The following is a 20574-nucleotide window of genomic DNA, read 5'->3' as shown; positions in this document are numbered from 1 at the left end:
TTAAGCCTGTGCGCCACAACTACTGAGCCTCTGCTCTACAGCCCAGGAGCTGCTACGCTGAGCCCACGTGTCACAGCTACTGAAGCCCCAACGTTCCAGCCTGTGCTCCACAACAAGAGAAGCCACCTCAGGAAGAATCCTGTGTACCTCAACTAGGGAGTAACCTATGCTTACCATAGCTAGAGAAAAGCCCACACAGCAACAAACACCCAGGAGAGCCAAGTAATAAAATTACATATATATAAAAACTTCTTTGAATACTTCCAGGAAATTATTCAAAGCCAAATTTTACTTTTCAGAAAATAGGATAGGAAGGGGCATGTTTGTAAGATTTTCAAACTTTCAGAAAAAAAAAAAGACAAAAGCTTGGAAATATGCTGACATTTGGAAAATACTCAGCTGACAACTCCCAGGTTAGTTTTTATTGAAAACAGAATACTAACACTAAAAACATAAATATAGGAAACAGTGCATTCAAAATCATGGTCTTTTATTTCTCTAACAAGCTTAGCACAATTACTAAAGAAGCATAAAATTTAATTTCACTCAATTAAAATAAGTTACAGAATAGCTCCCAGAGTCACCTCCTTCCCTTCCCCTCTTGGGCTAAAAGTAAAAAAGTGACTTTATTGTCAACCCATACCAATTAGTCAATTTCCCCCATCTTTCGTTTTCCAAATACACCAACCTGTTTCTCCATTATTCCTCATAACTCCTAGTACATTACTAATCAATAACCAGAATGTAAGTTAATTAAAAGACTTATTATTAGGAGGACAACTTTTCCAAAATGATTTTAATTTAACAGACTCCTGAGACTCCCTGGTAGGCACTACGAATCTTCCTTTCTCCCATTCATTTAGAAGTGAATGGAAATAAGTCTTTGCAATCCACTCTTTCAGCCCCAGGTTCAACTAAAAAGTTAAATATCGGTTTACATCAAAACATGTCCAATTATGGTTTTTTCCATGCATTCTCTCAGTTCAAGATACTCTGCTGCTGCTGCCGTTGCTAAGTCGCTTCAGTCGTGTCCAACTCTGTGCGACCCCACAGACGGCAGCCCACCAGGCTCCCCCGTCCCTGGGATTCTCCAGGCAAGAACACTGGAGTGGGTTGCCATTTCCTTCTCCAATGCATGAAAGGGAAAAGGGAAAGTGAAGTTGCTCAGTCATGTCCGACCCTTAGCAACCCCATGGACCGCAGCCTACCAGGCTCCTCCGTCCACGGGATTTTCCAGGCAAGAGTACTGGAGTGGGATGCCATTGCCTTCTCCACAAGATACTCTAGCTTCCTTAAATAAAAACAATTCAAAACAAATGTTTATTGTGTATAATTAAAAATATTTTCAGTAACTATTATACAAATCCATTGGATTTATGCTTTGCATTTATAGAGAGCAACTAATTACATTTATTACTTTTAAGAAATCACAGACTTGTTACTCCAAGTTGACAAACAACTATCAGTCACTTGGAAAAAGCAAAGTCAATTTTTTCAGCCACTGAGAACAATATTTATGAAGACAATATATAAATAGAGACTTGTTTCATGAACAATTTTGTGAGTACATATGATAAAAGATGCATTTTCAGTCATGAATATTAGTTTTAATACTAACTAGTTTAATTTTTGACAATTTCTAGAATGTTTCATTTTTACATAAAGGAATGATACTATCAAATCGGCTATACAAAGTTTACTTCAAAATCATTACACTTCAGTGTTACATTAATACCAGAGACTGATGAGCCAAATGCCAAACAGCCCCTTAACACTCACTCTGTTGCTTCCTACAGTTGCAAACACTAATGGATCTCCTTCTTTACTGTGCCAGTTAAACTGAACTCCAAACAATGGTTGATTATGATCTTCCTATAAAATAACCAAGAAATAAGAAAAATCAATATATTTTAAAAACAAAAAAGGTAGTGAACTGATCATTCCCATTAAAAACCTTCCCCTCCCCAAAATGCAAGCTGCAATTGTATGTACCATACATAAACTGACTTAAAAGATATGTTAGTCCAGTTTTCACATTTTAAAATACTGGTGCATGATAAAACGATGTAACAATTAAAGACTTAGAGGTTAGATAACAAGTACTCATCAATGAAAATACTTTAATAGTTGCTCTCTATCTTCTTAAATCCAAATGCCATGCTTTTGAATCAAAATATAATGGATAAATGCATTTAATCTCTTAGGACACAATTTATTTTTCTGAAATAACAAATAACCTGAGAGTTAATACAGTTTCTCCAGTACTCATTAAACATTTTCTGGTTGAATTCTTCCCTTGTGAAGTGAAGAAAACTGATTCCATTCAAATCACTGCTTTCTATTAGTTCTATAGAAACAATTTTAAATTACTTTGAATTTGGATCCTAAAGGAAAAACCACCTAAGAAGTTTTATAATGAACAAGAACACTTGAAAGTGGGGGCCAGGGAGGCAGTGGGTTGTAACTCCACAGTTATCAGGAGGTATATAAGAAACAAACATTCAGTTTTTTATTTTTAATTGAAGTAGAGCCAATTAACAATGCTGTGTTAGTTTCAGGTGCACAGCAAAGTGATTCAGCCACACATATACTTTTTCAAACTCTTTTGCCATCTAGGTCACAGAGTACTGAGCAGAGTTCCCTCTGCTGAAAGTATTCAGTTTTGTTCATAAAGTTCTTTTTCAGCTTTAGGATTTTACTGGCAATTTCCTGATGTTTAACAGTAACTTTCATATTCACTTTAAGGGACTTTAAAGTCTGACAACATTCATTTCTTATCCTTTAAAAAGCCACAGTTTTAGGCTTCGGAAATATTTAATCAAAATAATGCAGTTCAAACTACTTTCCAAATATACTATGTAAAAATAGGTTAATATACATAAATATTAACATAAAACTACAAAGGACACTTTGCTTTAGAAGGAAAAAAACAGAGGTTAACTTCTCTCCTTTTAAGAGAGTATAATTTGACACACAGAGCAATGAATTTTGCTACCTAGATAGGAACATAATTTCCATATGGCCATAGCTTCTTATGCTTTTCAAAGACTTTAAAAGGATATTTAGAAATTTTAAAAAGAATCTAACATATGCACAAGATGTTATAATGTATATTTTTGCTCAGTATAGGAAAAATATCCCCAAATTAAAAAAACAGGAAATGAATATATAAGACACTTAAAATAAATATCAGTAAACATTTTTTAAAAATAAAATGACTTGAGAAAGACAGTAATCTAAATCCAACCTATTTCTCCCAAATATTAACTATGCAAAACAAATTTTAATTTATACCTTTTTTCTTGAAAACAATTACAAGTAAGAGTTAAATTTTTAAAGACTGAACAAAGTAAGACATCTGTTTCAATTTATGTTAACTCAAAGTTAATGAGTCACATTCAGTTCTTTTCAGTAACAGGTACCAGAAAATGGCTTATGCTTTTAAGTTTTACCAAAATATGAAGAGTAACATTTCTGGAAATCTATGAAAACAATAAAGAAAAACCAGATGCAATACTAATACCAGGTACTACCCATTTAATTTAAAACAAACAAATAAAGCTAAACAAATGTAGACTGGATTATAATTATGTAGTCTGCCCTACAACAAAGCCTTCCAACTATTATAATTTTAAAATATTTTTAACTTGACAGAGAACCTTGAGCATAAAATGTTTACCATTGCTGCCAACTGCTGTTGCTGCCAAGTCACTTTAGTCGTGTCCGACTCTGTGTGACCCCATAGACGGCAGCCCACCAGGCTCCCCCGTCCCTGGGATTCTCCAGGCAAGAACACTGGAGTGGGTTGTTTACCATTGAGAACCCTGCAATTCTGGAACCCTGCATTCAGCCCATAGACTGTGTCTTTCCCCACATACCTTGAGACTATTTACACATTTGAAAGAATATTTGCATTTCTTTGATTTCCATTTTCCCTTCCCCCAACTCTTCCTTCCAGGCGCGTTTGGTGTATTTGTAGGTGTATCAGGGCGTTCTGTGTTGGTACCGCTTTCTATACTGACAGCATCATCCTACAAGCAGCAAATCAGAAAAAACTATATGAAACAGCAATACTGTACTTAGGAAATGACTTCAAACTGGAGAGCTGCTGACCAACCTAAAAGAAGTAATTAATCAATCCTGCAAGAAATGAAAAAATGTATTCCTGCAAATGCATTAGGATTTGTGGATATTTGCTATTTCAGCAAAAATATAAACCAAAAACTAATCCTGATGATGCTAATGGTAAGACTAATACTTCCTTTAAATAATAAGGCACTAGTTTGTGCCAGCCATGACAGTACATTGCCTAACTTCATCTTTACTGCTCTTCATAAGGTACTGTTAGGTAAGAAAGTATTGCTCAGAGAGTCGAAGGTGGTATCTTGCTGGTTAGGGTTGCTGGGATTGAAAACCAGAGCTGTGACTCCTAAATCTGACTGACCTACATGTCCTCATAGTTTACCTGACTGCCTGCTGCTCAGTTTGGAGCATGGCAGTGGGTGGCTGTTTGAGGCCAGTGTGTTAGTACTTCCTACTTTAGATGAAAATCCTGATTATCATTCAAACTCTGCTTATTTATAACACTTAAACCATTTAGAACTTTTTTAGGTTCTACATATTATGTGCTATTTACCAGTGAAATCTGACTCATGGCTCTAAAATACTCATGATTCAGAGCTCCAGAAGCTCACTATAAAGCAAAATCTTTCCAAATGTAGAAGTGACTATAAACCTTAAAAATTCACCTAATTTATATCCTGTCTCCAGTTCACAATGGTCCTCTACTCTCAGAAGAGGATTTCACTACCTCTTCCAATTACACATTCTGAAGTGTTCTTTGGAATAAAGAGATTTATTTAAACCTGTATCACCTTAGGGCAGTAGTTACTAAATTCATTCCAGAGGAAGCTTTTTTCATGGAGTACCCGCTAACATCTATGAGAACACAGACTAGAAATCATTGATTGCACTAGGAGCTATTTTTAAATTATTGTTTCTTAAAGTTAGTTTTACAACATTATAGAAAGTTAAAAATTCACTAGAATATCAAAAAGTATATTAAAAATTCACATTAATTTGCTTAAAAACTGTATGGTATTATATGGTAGTTCTTAGGGGTGGTTGTTTTTAAAAAGTACACAGATTCTTCTAACACTACAATGGGAAAAAGGGAATGGAGTGGATAGATGGCACACAGTAGTGCTCAATAACTAGACTGTAACTCAATGTAAACACAATCAGCTTTTAGATACGGAAAGTTATGTTTATAGAATTCAGTTCCTAGGTTGAAATCACTGCTTTTTAATCTCTATTTCTTCCTACCTTTCAGTTTAATTTACACAGTTAAAATTTAGTGTAGAAAACAATTTTGTTTCACTGGAAAATTTCATGTCTACTGCACACTCTTCTTCCATGTTATCAGATTCTAGGCTGCTTCATTGCCTTTGAACAATCTTACATCTCTTACACTGTGGACAGCCAAAGGCAGAGGTTCAAAATGTCTTCCCTCTCACTCTGAAGAAAAGTTTTTGTCTCCATTTGCAATTTCATCTCTACATTCCTTTCATCTGTATGGTTTGTACTGTGTGACTTAAACTTGACCAGTTCCCTTACATGAGTAAAATGTTTCTGAAAATTATCTTTCAACACAAGAGAAATGAAACAATACAATGGTTAGACATTTATTCACCAGCTTCTTTCCACTGTGGCTAAAAATTCAACTGCTAATCAAGAAGCCACACAAAACATAGTAAATAACTGGGGCACATTACACACACACACGCCTTTTACCCATTTAATTTACCCATCTCCTCAAATAGTCAAATCAAGATAGAATCAAATGGAAATGCAATACACTCACAATGCTTTCATTTTATTTGTAAATTCAAACCTCCTGAGCATCTAGTATGTGCACAAGCTGATATCCACCTTGACTTCTCCTCCTCAAAGTATGGAATGGTACCGTGTAACAGACATGGCACTACCACCTTCATTTGCTCAACAAGGAAATGGGCATAGTAATTTGTCTCTTGATCTTGCCACAGCTTCCTTAAGCAAAAGTCCAGTCTTCAGATTCAGCCTTCTGATCTTACTACCAAGCAACAATCAGTATTCTTTCAGAAGCCAATTATGCTGCACGTATATGAAAAAGTTAGTAAAATGGCAGATACATATACAATGAACTTAAAATAGGTCATGTATTAACTATACTTGCTGTGCTGATCATTCTGCAATGCAAATACTGAATCATTATGTTGTGCACCTAAAACTAATAACATAATGTTATTAGTCAATTATATCTAAATTTTAAAAAAGTTTTAACATCCTATCAGTTCTTTGATTCACTTTAACAGTATCAACTGCTCAGATTACCATAACTCCAACTTACAAATACCACATTCTTTCCTCCACTTGCCTTTGGCCTTCCTGTCATTATTTGGCTCCCTCAAGAGTTAAACCACTGCCCTTATTAGTTTTTTCTGAGTTCATTTTTATAGAGTTCTCTACTCCCTTCCTTTACTGCTTCTCTTAACCAATGTCCTAGATCTGGGTCCCTGGATGGAATTCAGAGGGCCTGTGAACTTACGCAGTTGAATAAATTCATAAATAAATTTAAGATTGCATCTTCATTTTCACGTTTTCAACTGAAATCTATTACTTCCTTCTATTACAATACAGGCAGTACACGTGTTAATGTTACTGTGGCTATAACCTTCTCAGCAATGGAAATCATGAATTTTTATATTCCATTATAGTTGTTACTGATCTCAAAAGCTGTCGATATCCATCAGTACTATCAGGCACTGTGAGGTCTAGTTACTTAATGTAATAAAGAAGTACTTTATTAAAACAAACCTGAAATTTGTTTTAAACAATTTTATAACTTCCTTATAATTGTATCATTGATTTTGTTTGTAATCTTATATACTGTATTTTATACATTTGAAAATATTACTCTGAAGTTTCACAGGAGTCATTAAAGTGTCTAAGGCAGAGAAAAGGTTAAAAGTCGCCATCTAAAGGAAGGAACCAAAACAAAGGCTTAGTCCAATCATGTAGCTCTGAATAGGTTCAGTATGCATCAAAGAATACATTCCTCTTAAGGGTCTGTAAAAAGAAAATAACTTTTCAATTTATTTAGTTCCCTGAAATTTTCCTCAGTCTAAATTGGATATTGACATCTTCATTACACTTCTGCCTGATAAATATCTGGAAGGTCCAGAAACACAAGTCTAGATAATGTGATTACAAAATAAAGAATAATAATTAAATAACACTTGCATGGTATTTATGAACGGGGCATTCGGTTCAGCCCTTTACCTATATTATCTCATTTAATCCTCACAAACATCCCATGAGGTAAACACTGTTATTATCCCCATTTTTAAGATAAGAACCCAAGGAAACTAGGTGAAGTAACTAGATCAAGCAACCGGTAAAGCAGTAGAGTGGCGAATTTTAACCTAACACCTGGATCCAGTTTGTGCTCCTAGTCACTAATCTAATCTGCTAAGAGAAATTTAAGAGAAGGTGGAAATAAAACAGATCCCAACGGCTGGAGTGAAGAGGGTCAAAAATGTCAGATCCCAATAAAATAATAAGACTGGAAAGCACAAACAGGAAAATAAAAAGATTTAAGGTAACAATCAACACCTATACTAAGCCTTTCAGATATTTCAAGACCAAATCCCACAAACTGACAACCCCCCCAATATCTTTCCTCTATCTGCAAAAAGAATTCTTTTCCATCTGTTCAGTGAAAATTTTGGTCTTGATACCATGCCACACATGCGCTTCAGTCGGTGTGTAAGGTACACCATTTATTCTTAAAACTAGGCAAACTGAGAAAAAGAACTTACACCACCCTTCTATAACACTTCATAAGACATTCCCTCGGCGGGTTCACATTTTAGAGTATCACCTATGAATGAACCGTCGAGACATTTTTTCCTGAACTTACTGGATATAAACTTAAAACACGAAACGGCAAATTAACGTCAATTCGGTTATCACTGGCGTCTCACCTAAACACAGTGGGGTCAACTGTTGGGACGGAATAGTTATGATTATTTTAAAAAAAGTTAAAAAAAAAATCTGATTTCAGAGCACCTTTACACATGCGAGACCACGAGCCTACACCTAAAGCCATCCACCTTTACCACAGTTGCCTAGTGTCTTCCAGGTTGTGCCCGTTATCCTAGTGAAAACCGACGAAAGACTAACTGTCCCTCCTTCTCATTCCTTCCTCAAGAGTCGCTCCCCCTCCAACTCTGAAGACGACTCTCGCAGTTCTCCTCCTCCAGAAGTGAGGCCGACTGTCAGGCGCACCCCTTTACCACCGACGAGACGGGAGCAAACACAAAAGCCCCTTCAAGAGAGTCACCGAAACCCCTGACGTCCGAGATGTACTCTCCCCATCCTGGACCGCCTGGAAGGGTCTAAAAAGGACACGGTCCCCAAATCCCTTTTTTAAAAGTCCGTATCACACGCTGGCCCCTCCTCGCAACTATCTTAGAAAATAAACCACCTCTAAGCTGCCTTTTAAACTACTGGAATCTCAGACCCGCACTTGGCCCCGAAAGGCCCAAACTCGCCCCCTCCACGCAAAACGCTCTCAGGGGAGACCCCCTCCGACCCTCCGCCACCACGCTCTGGCCCCAGCCACACTCTCCTTCGCGAAGTTTCCTTTCGCTCTCGGCGCCCCAGCTCAAAAAAAACTCCCCTCAGAGACGAGTACGACTTTCTCCTCCACGCCCGCGTTTTCCTCCGCAGAGCGGTGACACCTCTCCCTCCCCCCACCCCACCTTACCACCGCCGGCCGCCCGCCCCCGCGCCCACAGTTTAAAAAGAACTGAAAACTTTGACGGCCGAGTCCCGGCCGGGCTGCCCTGGGGGGCTGCGCTCACATTCTCGTCTCCAGAGAGGTCCGGGTTGCTGTTCTCGTCGCTGCTCAGCTTCTGCTTCTTGGCCGCAGGCATGTCTGTTCCCGCCGGCACTGTCGACACTTCCCTCTCGGACATATTCCTCCGCCTCCCTCCAGGTTCCTGCCGCCGGGGGCGGGGCCTCCGCCACACCGCCGTCAAGCAAGCCCGGCCGGAGCTTGCCGCAAAGCTGCCGCCGCCGCCACCGCCGCCGCTCCCCCCACTGTCGCAAACCGCGCCCAGCCGCCGAGGCGGGCGTGCGTGCGACCCCGCCACACTGCTGAAAAAGGGGCGCGCGCGCGCGCGCCCTCCCGCGCGGCTTCCCGGGTCCTTCCCTGTCCCCGCTCCCGTCTTGCCCTCTTCCCGCCGCCCTCCCGGCAGTTTGCACGGAGCGGGGGTGGGATCCGTCGGCTTCCGAGGGCAGTTATTTCCAACGCCCCCCCTTCCCCGCGACCGCCCTGTAAAGGGAGAGGCGGAACTCTGCAGAGGGGGTGCCCCCTCACCCCTTTCCTCCTTCCAGAGACGGTTCAGCCGCAATTGGCCCAATCCTTCGATCCCCCGACCCCGCTGCGAGGACTCGAAAGTCTGTGGAATGGACGGGCCGACTCGGGTCCCGGGGGGCGGGGGGGACCAGACGAGAAGTCTCCCCACGGTTCGGGCGTCCGTGCGGAGTGTTCTTCATCTTCAACTCGAGGAGTAATGCTGTCACGTTGTGCGCGGAACTGGTCGCCACCTCGCTTGCGGTTGAGAACAAAAATTCAAAAACTGCAGCCAGCCTCGCGCCTGCCTCCCCTGCCTGGCGAATGGAAGGCGCCCGCTCAGAGGTGCGCATGCGCCGGGGCGTGTGCTCGCGCTGGGTTGTCCGGGCCCGCCTTCTCCAGGCCCCTCCTCTTGGAAATCTTGTTTTCCAACCAGGTAGTCTTCCACCGCGTTTCCGTGGCCAAGGACGGATCTCAAGGCGCTCCTCAATCGTAGTCCCGAGTGCTTCCTGATTTCTTGATGAATATTTATTCTACTGAATATTTATCGGAAGGAATGATTATCCCCGTCCAGTTAGTGCCAATGTTGGATAGGGCTTAAGTAGGAATACCCTAAAAGTATAATTCTAGACTCCCTTGAATTAAATGCCAAAGTGCTTCCTTTACCGCTAAAAGAATGTTAATAGCCTTGAACAATGCCAAGGCCTGAAAAGCAATGTTCACCTCCAAGTATGTTTGAGACTGTGAGACTTAAATGACGAACAATATTTTTTTGGCATGATTTTGACAATAAAGTTATAGGGGAAGTCAACAAAAACTGATGTTTTACAAAAATGTATGTGTTATGTCTGGGCTCTTGACAGGTGCTAAGGGCATTGGTGAGCCTCGTGGATTTGTTAGATGGGCCGTTAAGCCACGTAACCAAAGGAGTAGCCCAGAAAAGGATAAGAAATAAAAGGCAGCTCCCTCTTACCTGCCTCTTTGGGAACCTAGCTGTGACTACTTGTATTTCTGGACGTCATTGTCTTCATCTGTAAAAATGACGATAAAAGAAGGGACCTAACATTTCTTAAGTACTACTGGATAGTATCCACTTTTTTGTGTGTTCTAGAGCTCATTACATCACCTGTTGGATACAACAGTAGAAGAATGCCCCATCAATAAAATTGTAGTGTCCTTTAACTAGATGCCTTAACATATTGCAGATTGCAAGTCACTTCTTTTGGGGACAAGGAGAGAACTCTTGAGAATAAGAAAAGTAAGGCAGAGGTAGGGCAGAATTTAGATGTTTTTGTAATGAAGATTCAAGAAAAAATAAGCTGAAAAAAAAGTTTGGATTTAGTATAGTAATTGCACTTATTTGTTGAACTCCTAAAGTGCCAGGCACTACTAATCAGTTAATTGGTGAGAGATGAGACTAGTATGGAGTCTCCACTGAGAAAGTAAGATGTGTCTTGTTTGACGTGTTCATGGGCAGAGACAAACATACCGCACTTATCTGTTGAGAAGGATGTTTGTGAAATATAGTCCTACTAATAAAAAGGTAATCAACGAATGCAATTCCAATCCAAATTACTCTTTGTATCTGAGATCAGTGGGAACTGGGAAGTGGGAATCAACTTCCACTCATAAAATTTAAAAAGTGTGGAACGACTGTGAAATTCAATGGTGTCCTTTCAGGGGATTCCAAAGAGCTCAGTACCACAGTCCTTTATGTCTCAGCACAGGAAGAATTTAGTGAGAGGCAAAGTGATAGGTAAACGATTTGTTAGAATAGGGTGCTTGTGATGTTTACTAGCAGGTGGGCCAGGGAGTGCTGTGCCCTGAGTTCTTAGTGGGTTACATTTTTATAGTCAGAGGAAGAGAGGAGAGGAGGAGAAGACCTTCTTTGTCTTTCTTGAATAGACCTCATGGTTCCATCATCAGTTCCTCCTCCAGGTCGGACAGGGAAGTTTTCATGTCCTTACATGGTCAAGCTAGGTTCAGAGTTACTGTTTTTTATGTGTGCAGAGTATGTCCTAAGGATCATTAACACTGTGATCACTGGGCAGGATTTCGGTCTCATGCCACCATTGTTTTATTGTTTTGGGTCATGTCCTGTGCTTCTAGTGCATGGTTTTTTTGATAAGCAAGTCTGCTTGGTTTTGTGGTTAAGTAAATGTGCTTTCCTGAGTAATTATTAATTTGTGGGGTCTCCTATATTTTTTCCTACTTACAACCCCCTAGTGGGACTAGCTGTTTAATCATCTACTTTGTCCCTTTATTCTGTCCCTTCTATTTGGATAAAGGACACATATGGAGGGAAAATGTCTTTCAGCATTCATGATACCCATAACGAAACAAAAATATTTTTAAAGAGTTTTGTTAAAACTTGGAGGGATGTTTTTAAAGTTTTGTACAATGAATCAGAGATAATAAATAGAAATTAGTTAATACTCGTTGCTAATGATAAAAATTTATTCTGACGCTTGTTAAAACAGGAACTTTATTCAGTAGTCTCATGATAAATGTCAAGACTGTCACAGCAGGAGAGAGATATGGCTCAGCTCTGAATACAGCAAGGGTAGGTGGGGATTTATAACCAAGGAGAAGAGTCGGTGTTGCTTTGGTATATTGATTTTTTAACGTTTATATATATATGTTTATTTGGCTGCGCTGGGGCTTGGTCTCAACATGCAGGACCTTCAGTCCTCGTGGTGCCTGCTAACTAGTTGGGGCATATGGTATCTAATTCTCCAAACAGGGATTGAACCCCAGTCCCCTGTCTTGGGAGCTTGGAGTCTTAGCCACTGGACCACCAGGGAAGTAATGATTCTGAGGGGAAGACACTTTGAAAAACAGACTTCTCTGAGCTCCACTTTTCTGCCTAAAGATAGTCCTCCAAAAGGAACTGAACTGTCATAAATTCCCTCTAGGAGTTTCGGCAATCAGGGAAGATTGACTCTAATTACCGAAGAAGAGACTAGAAGTCAGGACTCAACACCACACCCAGAGAAATTTTGCAACACACTGTCATTACCTCCCCTCTATTCTGAGCCCATTCATCTTTCTAAAACATTACTCTTGCCCAGGTGGCATACATCTACCTTCCCCTTCCCCTACTGAAATTGGTATAAACTCTCAAACATATTTGAGAGTTTTTAGATATTCAATTTTTAGAATATCTAAAAATTGCTTTTCTAGATATTCAATTTTCCCCCCATGATGCCCCTGTGCATGTGTTATTAAAAATTAATAGATTTATGTACCTTTTATTTTGGTAACTTGCTTGCTTTTAGTTTGTTTCTTAGGCATAGCTATCAAACCTGGAAGATTAGAGGGAAAGTCTTTCCTCCCCTTTAGTGAAGTTGGTGGGTGGAAATTTGCTAAAGGAGACATCAAGAGTAGGGGGATTCTTCCTAATCCAACTTGTCAGGGTTCAGTTCAGTTCAGTCACTCAGTCATGTCCAACTCTTTGCAACCCCATGAATTGCAGCACGCCAGGCCTCCCTGTCCATTACCAACTCCCAGAGTTCACTCAAACTCATGTCCATTGAGTCGGTGATGCCATCCAGCCATCTCATCCTCTGTCGTCCCCTTCTCCTCCTGCCCCCAATCCCTCCCAGCATCAGGGTCTTTTCCAATGAGTCAACTCTTTGCATGAGGTGGCCAAAATATTGGAGTTTCAGCCTCAGCACCAGTCCTTCCAATGAACACCCAGCACTGGTCTCCTTTAGGATGGACTGGTTGGATCTCCTTGCAGTACAAGGGACTCTCAAGAGTCTTCTCCAGCACCACAGTTCAAAAGCATCAATTCTTCGGCGATCAGCTTTCTTCACAGTCCAACTCTCACATCATACATGACCACGGGAAAAACCATAGCCTTGACTAGACGGACGTTGGTTGGCAAAGGAATGTCTCTGCTTTTTAATATGCTGTCTAGGTTGGTCATAACTTTCCTTCCAAGGAGTAATCGTCTTTTAATTTCATGGCTGCAATCACCATCTGCAGTGATTTTGGAGCCCCCAAAAATAAAGTCTGACACTATTTCCACTGTTTCCCCATCTATTTCCCATGAAGTGATGGGACCAGATGCCATGATCTTAGTTTTCTGAATGTTGAGCTTTACACCAAGCTTATAAGATATCAAACCTGGAAAATTCTTTCCAAACCAACTTAGCAGGATTCTTGGAGAAAACTGAATTAGCAAGTCCCACTTTCACACATTGGAGAAGGAAATGGCAACCCACTCCAGTGTTCTTGCCTGGAGAATCCCAGGGACAGCAGAGCCTGGTCGGCTGCTGTCTATGGGGTCGCACAGAGTCGGACACGACTGAAGTGACTTAGCAGCAGCAGCAGCAGGATAAGTTCAAGTTGAGGACAGGGCTCAGAGGAGCCTGACTAATGTTTAGTTAAAAGAGTCTTTAGTCAGGCTCCTCTGAACCTTCTTCTAATTCAGCATGTAAAATATCACAGGTATGCTATTTATAGTGCTATTCTTATGATATTAGCTTAATAAATGCAAACAACTACCTATTTAAAATCAAGTTTTTCAATACTGAATTCTCTTACTGTGAAAGATTTCAGAAACCATCACAGTTGGAGAGGTCTTACTACCTACATTTTACAAATGTGGAGGTAATTCCCTGGTGATCTTGTGGTTAGGACTCCAATCTGCTGAGGGCCCTGGATTCAGTCCCTGGTCGGGGAACAAAGATCCAGGAAGCCGTGCGGTGGCCAAAACCAAAACAGATTTGGAAAGCACGTATGTGTTAGTTGCTTATTCATGTCTGATTCTTTGCAACCCCATGGACTGTAGCTCGCCAGTTTACTCTGTCCATGAAATTCTCCAGGCAAGAATAATGGAGTGGGTAGCCATTCCCATCTCCAGGGGATCGTCCCAACTTAGGGATCAAACCTGGGTCTCCTAAATTGTAGGCAGATTCTTTCCCTTTGAACCACCAGGGAAACCCCGTGGAAAGCATGGTTCAGTGTAATTAAACAAGTTGCCCACAAGCACACAGCTCTTCCAAGTGATACAGCTACGGATCCTAATCAAATCTGGTTGATTGGAAAGTACTTCTGCCTCACGATGAAGGACCCGAGGCAACTCTAGATATGTGTATTTCTACTTACAGAGCTTGATATCTAGAACACACAATCTTTTACACACCACTGAAGAATATCAGAAGGCTGTCTCACTTGGGTCAGAAAGAGGAGATAACTGAAGAAACAGGAAATTCAAATGAAGTTTGAAGTTTTGTTAATAATTATATGTTCCAATTTCTTAATTTTGGTAAGTGTACCATGGTAATGTAAGATGTTAATGAGAAAAACTTGCCAACTTTTCTGTAAAATTATCCCCTATGAAAAACCTGATTAAAAATATATATATATATCTGTCTCATATCAGACTGTTGAGAACTCAGGTCAGAAATACCCGTTAACCTTCAAATAAATACTTGATCTATTTTGGAAAACGTTCAAAGATAATCTATTTATAAAGAATGAAATTTTTTCACAGTGTCCTTTGTGTTGCCTTTTAGTATTTTGTAAGCTTCATATCAGGAAATGAATTTCAAAAGCTAAATTAAATCCTTACCATTTCAATTGAAGTCTATTTCTCATTCATTCAACAATTTTTGTCTCTTCTGCTTCATAAATAGCAGCTGTTCATCATCGCTCAAGCAGTGTGTAATCAGATACTTGCAGATCCACTTTTCTCGAAAAAGAACATCATATGGCTTCTTTGAACATTTTGAAGTCAATCAGGAGGAATTTACTGAATGTCATTTATGTGCAAAGCAGTGTGGTAATTGTGGGGGAGAGTTGGGGAGGGAAAGAGGGAAAATAAGAGGATCTACCTAGTCTTCCTGCAGTGAAAAATGTTTCATGCGTTTCAGAAATATTTGCTGAGTGCTCCCTCATAGCTCAGTCCATAAAGAATCTGCCTGCAACTCAGGAGACCCAGGTTCGATTCCTGGGTCGGGAAGATCCCCTGGAGAAGGAAATGGCAACCCACTCCAGCATGCTTGCCTGGAGAATCCCATGGACAGAGGAGCCTGGCAGGCCACAGTCCATGTGATCGCAAGAGTCGGACACGACTTAACGACTAAACCACCACCACCACTGTGTGCCAGGCACTGTTCTAGGTGCTAGAAATACTTGATAATAAAACTGGACAGTTTCCTAGTGTCATGGAGCTTACTGTGTAGTGGGGGAAATAAACATTAACCAAATATTCACTCAGATAAAGGTAAAACTACAACTGCGAAGTACTATGAAGAGAAAGTCCAAGACCAGGACTGCTGTTAGTCTGTACCGTGTCTTTGTGCTATTTTTTAAGAGGCACCTCCATAGGCAGAAACAACCCAGCTTGACAAGCAGACTGTGCCTTTGATGAATTAGAAAAAGGCAGCCCTTCGGCCAGGTGACACAGCCTTGATCTTTGTGCAAGGCATTGTAAGTGGACTAAAGTAGATTTCAGCCACCATTATCTCAGCTGGGAACCGTTCTTTAGATGAATAACCTGCACGAGTGTACACAGCAGCCCTACAGAAGGTTCCAGGGACACACAATTAAGTAGGATTTAGTAAGGTTTCCCTGCAAAACAGGGAATGAGAACCAAAGGAGAATGGGAGCTAACTAGGTGAAAAGAAAGAGCAAGAAACATGTCAGGGAGTAGTAGCAACATGTGCAAAGGCCCTGGGTCAGGATAGGAATGTATACCATCAGGAAACTGAAAGGTCACTGCCGGAGAAGGACTGAAAAAGTGACAGGAGGAGTGGTGACAGATAAGGTTAGAGAAAGTAGGTAGGGGGTCAGATCATGTGGAACCTTGTTCCACATGATCTTAAGACTGCAATGTAAAAATGTCAAAATAGATCTTAAGACTGTACTATCAAAATAGATCTGCTGATAACTCATGCAGAAAGAATTCAAAGGGCATTAATTTATTTCAGCTTAATTTTTTGTTGGTATTGCATTTAAATGCAGCAAAATTCACAGATCTTCAGTACACAGATTGATGGGTTTTAACATAAGCATAAACCCACGCAGTCTGCTTTCCTCCTGCCTCTTTCTGTTCAAACCCCCACCCCACCCTCCAGGGAAAACTCTATATGGATTTGTGCACCTTCTATTAGTTTTGCCTATTCTAGAACTTCATGTAAAAGGAATAATTCTTTTGTCTCGGACTGCTTTTTATTTTATTTATTTATTTATATTTGACCATACTGGGTCTTTGTTGCTGTGCAGACTTTTCTCTAGTTGCAGCAAGTGGGGGCTACTCTAGTTACAGTGTATGGACTGCTCACTGCAGCGGCTTCTCTTGTTGCAGAGCCCGGGCTCTAGGGCACAAGGGCTTCAGGAGTCGTGGCTCCTGGGCTCTAGAGCACAGCAGAGTTGGTAGTTGTGGCACACAGGGTTAGTTGCTCCAAGACTGTGGAATCTTCCCAGACCAGGGATTGAACCCTTGTCCCCTGCACTGGCATGTGGATTCTTAACCACTGAACCACCAGCAAAGTCAGGTCTCTGACTTCTTTTGCGCAGCATAATGTTTCTGAGATTTATAAAATGCTGTTAATTACCTGGATCGTTGTTGTTGTTTAGTTGCTAAGTCGTGTCTGATTCTTTGTGACTCCATGGGCTGTAGCCCTCCAGGTTCCTCTGTCCGTGAGATTCTCCAGGCAATAATACTTGAGTGGGTTGCCATTTCCTTCTTCAGAGGATCTACCCGACCCAGGGATCAGACCCACATCTCCTGCATTGGCAGGTGGATTCTTTACCACTGAGCCACCAGGGACGCCCAGTTATCTGGATCAGTTCAGTTCAGTTCAGTTCAGTCGCTCAGTCGTGTCCAACTCTCCGCGACCCCATGAATCACGGCACGCCAGGCCTCCCTGTCCATCACCAACTCCCGGAGTTCACTCAAACTCATGTCCACAGAGTCGGTGATGCCATCCAGCCATCTCATTCTCTGTCGTCCCCTTCTCCTCCCACCCCCAACCTTTCCCAGCATCAGAGTCTTTTCCAGTGAGTCAACTCGTCGCATGAGGTGGCCAAAGTATTGCAGTTTCAGCTTTAGCACCAGTCCTTCCAATGAACACCCAGGATTGATCTCCTTTAGAATGGACTGGTTGGATCTCCTTGCAGTACAAGGGACTCTCAAGAGTCTTCTCCAACACCACAGTTCAAAAGCATCAATTCTTCGGCGATCAGCTTTCTTCACAGTCCAACTCTCACATCCATACATGACCACGGGAAGAACCATAGCCTTGACTAGATGGACCTTGGTTGGCAAAGTGAAGTCTCTGCTTTTTAATATACTATCAAGATTGGTCATAACTTTCCTTCCAAGGAGTAAGCGTCTTTTAATTTCATGGCTGCAATCAGCATCTGCAGTGATTTTGGAGCCCAAAAAAATAAAGTCTGACACTGTTTCCACTGTTTTTCCATCTATTTCCCATGAAATGATGGGACCAGATGCCATGATCTTTGTTTTCTGAATGTTGAGCTTCAAGCCAACCTTTTCACTCTCCTCTTTCACTTTCATCTGGATCAGTGGTTCCCAAACTATAAGAGGCTTTTGAGTCAGCTGAATATCTTATTAAGTCACAGTTTAACAGACTCCACCCCGGAACCTCTGATGCACTATGTTGGGAAAAGGCCCTTTCGTGTACATTTCCAATAAACTGAAGGATATGCCTGAGCTGCTGATTGAAGAACCACACTTTGAGAACCACTGGTCTAGATGATAAATTCAGAAATGTCTTATGAACAGTTTATAGAAATTTAGCTGTTCACTTGGTAAACATATTTTTAAGCCCCTGCTATGTGCCAGGCACTGTCTAAGTCCCGGGGATTCAAAATTAACTAAACTATTATGCTTCTCCTCTAGTAACTGACAGTCTGGTAAGAAGACAGCGGTAAACCAAATGCATATTCCCAGCTGTCTGAGAAAGTCTCTTCACTCAATAATGGACAAAATATTTGAAAAGAGAAAGTGCTCTTACTTTCCAAAATCGATAAACCACTAAGAGTAAAAGCAAGGCTGTCGAATCGTTCCCATCTGACACGCAGGTCTCCTCATTGCCACGCGGGATAGAAAGGCAATCACTCAGACTGACTTTACTGAGAGTTTTCTTTATTGAGTGCATCCAGTACTGCGGAAAGTGTTTTCAATGCAGCTTGCCCTTTAATTCTCTCTGTAACTCTGTGCAGCCAGTACCATATTATCTGCTTTTCACTAGAGAAGTGAAGTGAAGTCGCTCAGTCGTGTCTGACTCTTTGTGACCCCATGGACTGTAGCCCACCAGGCTCCTCCGTCCATGGGATTCTCCAGGCAAGAATACTGGAGTGGGTTGCCATTTCCTTCTCCAAAGGTACTAGAGAAAGGCCACTCAAAAAGCGAGTGGGAGAATCAGAATTCAAACCCAAATCTGGCTGACCCATGTGCTAGTCCTTCTTATCACTAACATTCAGCTTTCTAGAAGAAAATAACCTTCATGAATTATTATGGTGATAAAAATATGAATGAGTCGTATAGTAGAAATTCCCAACACAGAATACAGAACTAGAATAGGATGGGTAGGGGGATATATAATATTAATTGAGTGGACATATGAGAAGTCTTCATAAAGAGGTGGCAATTATCTTGGAAAATACATTTTTATCAGTCTTTCCTAACAGAGTCTGAGAGGCAAAGACAACTCAGTGGATGTATTCCAATCACAGGAAAAGCACACTCCATTGTGACTAAAGGAAAGTTTATTGGGATCAGTGATAGCCTGAAGAAAATCTCTGTCATGATTATGCAGTGACTTTGCTTACCAAATACTACCTTATGATCGTTGGTTCAACTTTCTGGTTTCCTTGATGATAAGAAGACAGTGCTCTAAAGAGTAGACATTTGTGTTTTTGTCACTGAGGAGGTATATTTTACAGCATAATGTTAATACTTGGGCATATCATTTATAAATGGGTGTCTTGTTAGTTGGGAAGGGGCCAGATTATGAAAATCCTTCTTCCATTAGACTGTAAGTAATGGGTGGTCAAAGAAGAGTTTTCCCTTTGGCAGAAGTCAGTGGGTACGACTGGAGGCAGGGAGATAAACTCCAAGGCCACTGCAACGCTGCAGACCTGAACTCAGTGCCAAAGAAGATGGAAGGTGAAGAGGTGTTTCCAAAGGCATTTAAGAGACATAATCAGCTGGACTCAGTAATTCATGGAAGGTGAGGGATGAAGAGAGAGGGGCATAGGGTGACTCAAGTTAATAGTATGCCTGAATTCCTGGGTGGTGGTGTCTCTAAATAAGACAAGGAAATATAGGAGAAGAAACACGTGGAATTTTTTAACTTTCAGTGTTGAGCAGAAAGACGTGTGATTTTACTTCTCCCCAAATCTAAATATGGTCTTCAAGAGCCAGTGGAAATGACAATAATCTGTCCTTTATCTAAGAGAAGAGTTAGCTAAAAAAAATAAAGTTAATTCTAATGTTTTATGCTGTCAAAGAGTTTTATGTGAGCGTTAAATGAGACAATCTGTGTAGGAGAGACTGAAACATTTGTTACTGCATGAAAAGTTGTTGAATGATAAATATATTTTGTTTTTTGGAAGAAGAGCTTACTTGGGCTTTAAAATCACCAGCCGTGATTTTAGGAATAATAAGATTTTTATCCACAATGTCCTCCTTCTAAAATAAAAATTTAAAATACACAGGATGAAATTGGTCTTCGTTAGTGGTACAGCAGTAAAGAACCCACCTGCCCATGCAGGAGATGCAAGAGACTCAGGTTTGATCCTTGGCTCAGGAAGATTCCCTGGAGAAGGAAATAGCAACCCATTCCAGTATTCTTGCTGGAAAATCCCATGGACAGAGAAGCCTGGCAGGCTGCCAAAGAGAAGGACACGACTTAATGACTAAACAATAGGAAGAAAGAAAATATATTTTTATTATAATCCCAAAGAAAGGCAATGCCAAAGAATGTTCAAACTACCGCACAATTGCACTCATCTCACATGCTAGCAAAGTAATGATCAAAATTCTCCAAGCCAGGCTTCAACAGTAGGTGAACTGTGAACTTCCAGATGTTCAAGCTGGATTTAGAAAGGGCAGAAGGACCAGAAATCAAATTGCCAACATCTGCTGGATCATCAAAAAAGCAAGAGAGTTCCAGAAAAACATCTACTTC

The 20574-nt window shown here is 40.8% G+C and overlaps 1 protein-coding gene across 3 annotated transcripts in view; it reads right to left on the bottom strand.

The window, feature by feature from the left end:
• The window catches only part of EED (embryonic ectoderm development), a 30648-nt gene extending 21228 nt beyond the window's left edge, over positions 1 to 9420 (bottom strand). For 2 of the 3 annotated variants that reach the window (XM_088832415.1, XM_055416163.2), the window contains exons 1-3: positions 8910 to 9420; positions 3879 to 4031; positions 1780 to 1872 (exon numbers count right to left, since the gene is read on the bottom strand). In XM_088832415.1, coding sequence (XP_088688541.1) covers positions 1780 to 1872; positions 3879 to 4031; positions 8910 to 9023 — 360 coding nt within the window. In that variant the 5' untranslated portion in view covers positions 9024 to 9420. The remainder of the gene's footprint in view (positions 1 to 1779; positions 1873 to 3878; positions 4032 to 8909) is intronic. The other variant, XM_088832416.1, reaches the window with a different exon arrangement.
• Between the last annotated feature and the right edge of the window lie 11154 nt (positions 9421 to 20574).

This window comes from Moschus berezovskii, chromosome 25 (genome assembly GCF_049115385.1).
Source record: "Moschus berezovskii isolate FMDL1 chromosome 25, NW_MosBer_1.0, whole genome shotgun sequence".
Taxonomy (NCBI): domain Eukaryota; kingdom Metazoa; phylum Chordata; class Mammalia; order Artiodactyla; family Moschidae; genus Moschus; species Moschus berezovskii.
The sequence above is the reverse complement of the archived record's forward strand: the minus strand, read 5'-3'. Positions and strand labels throughout refer to the sequence as shown.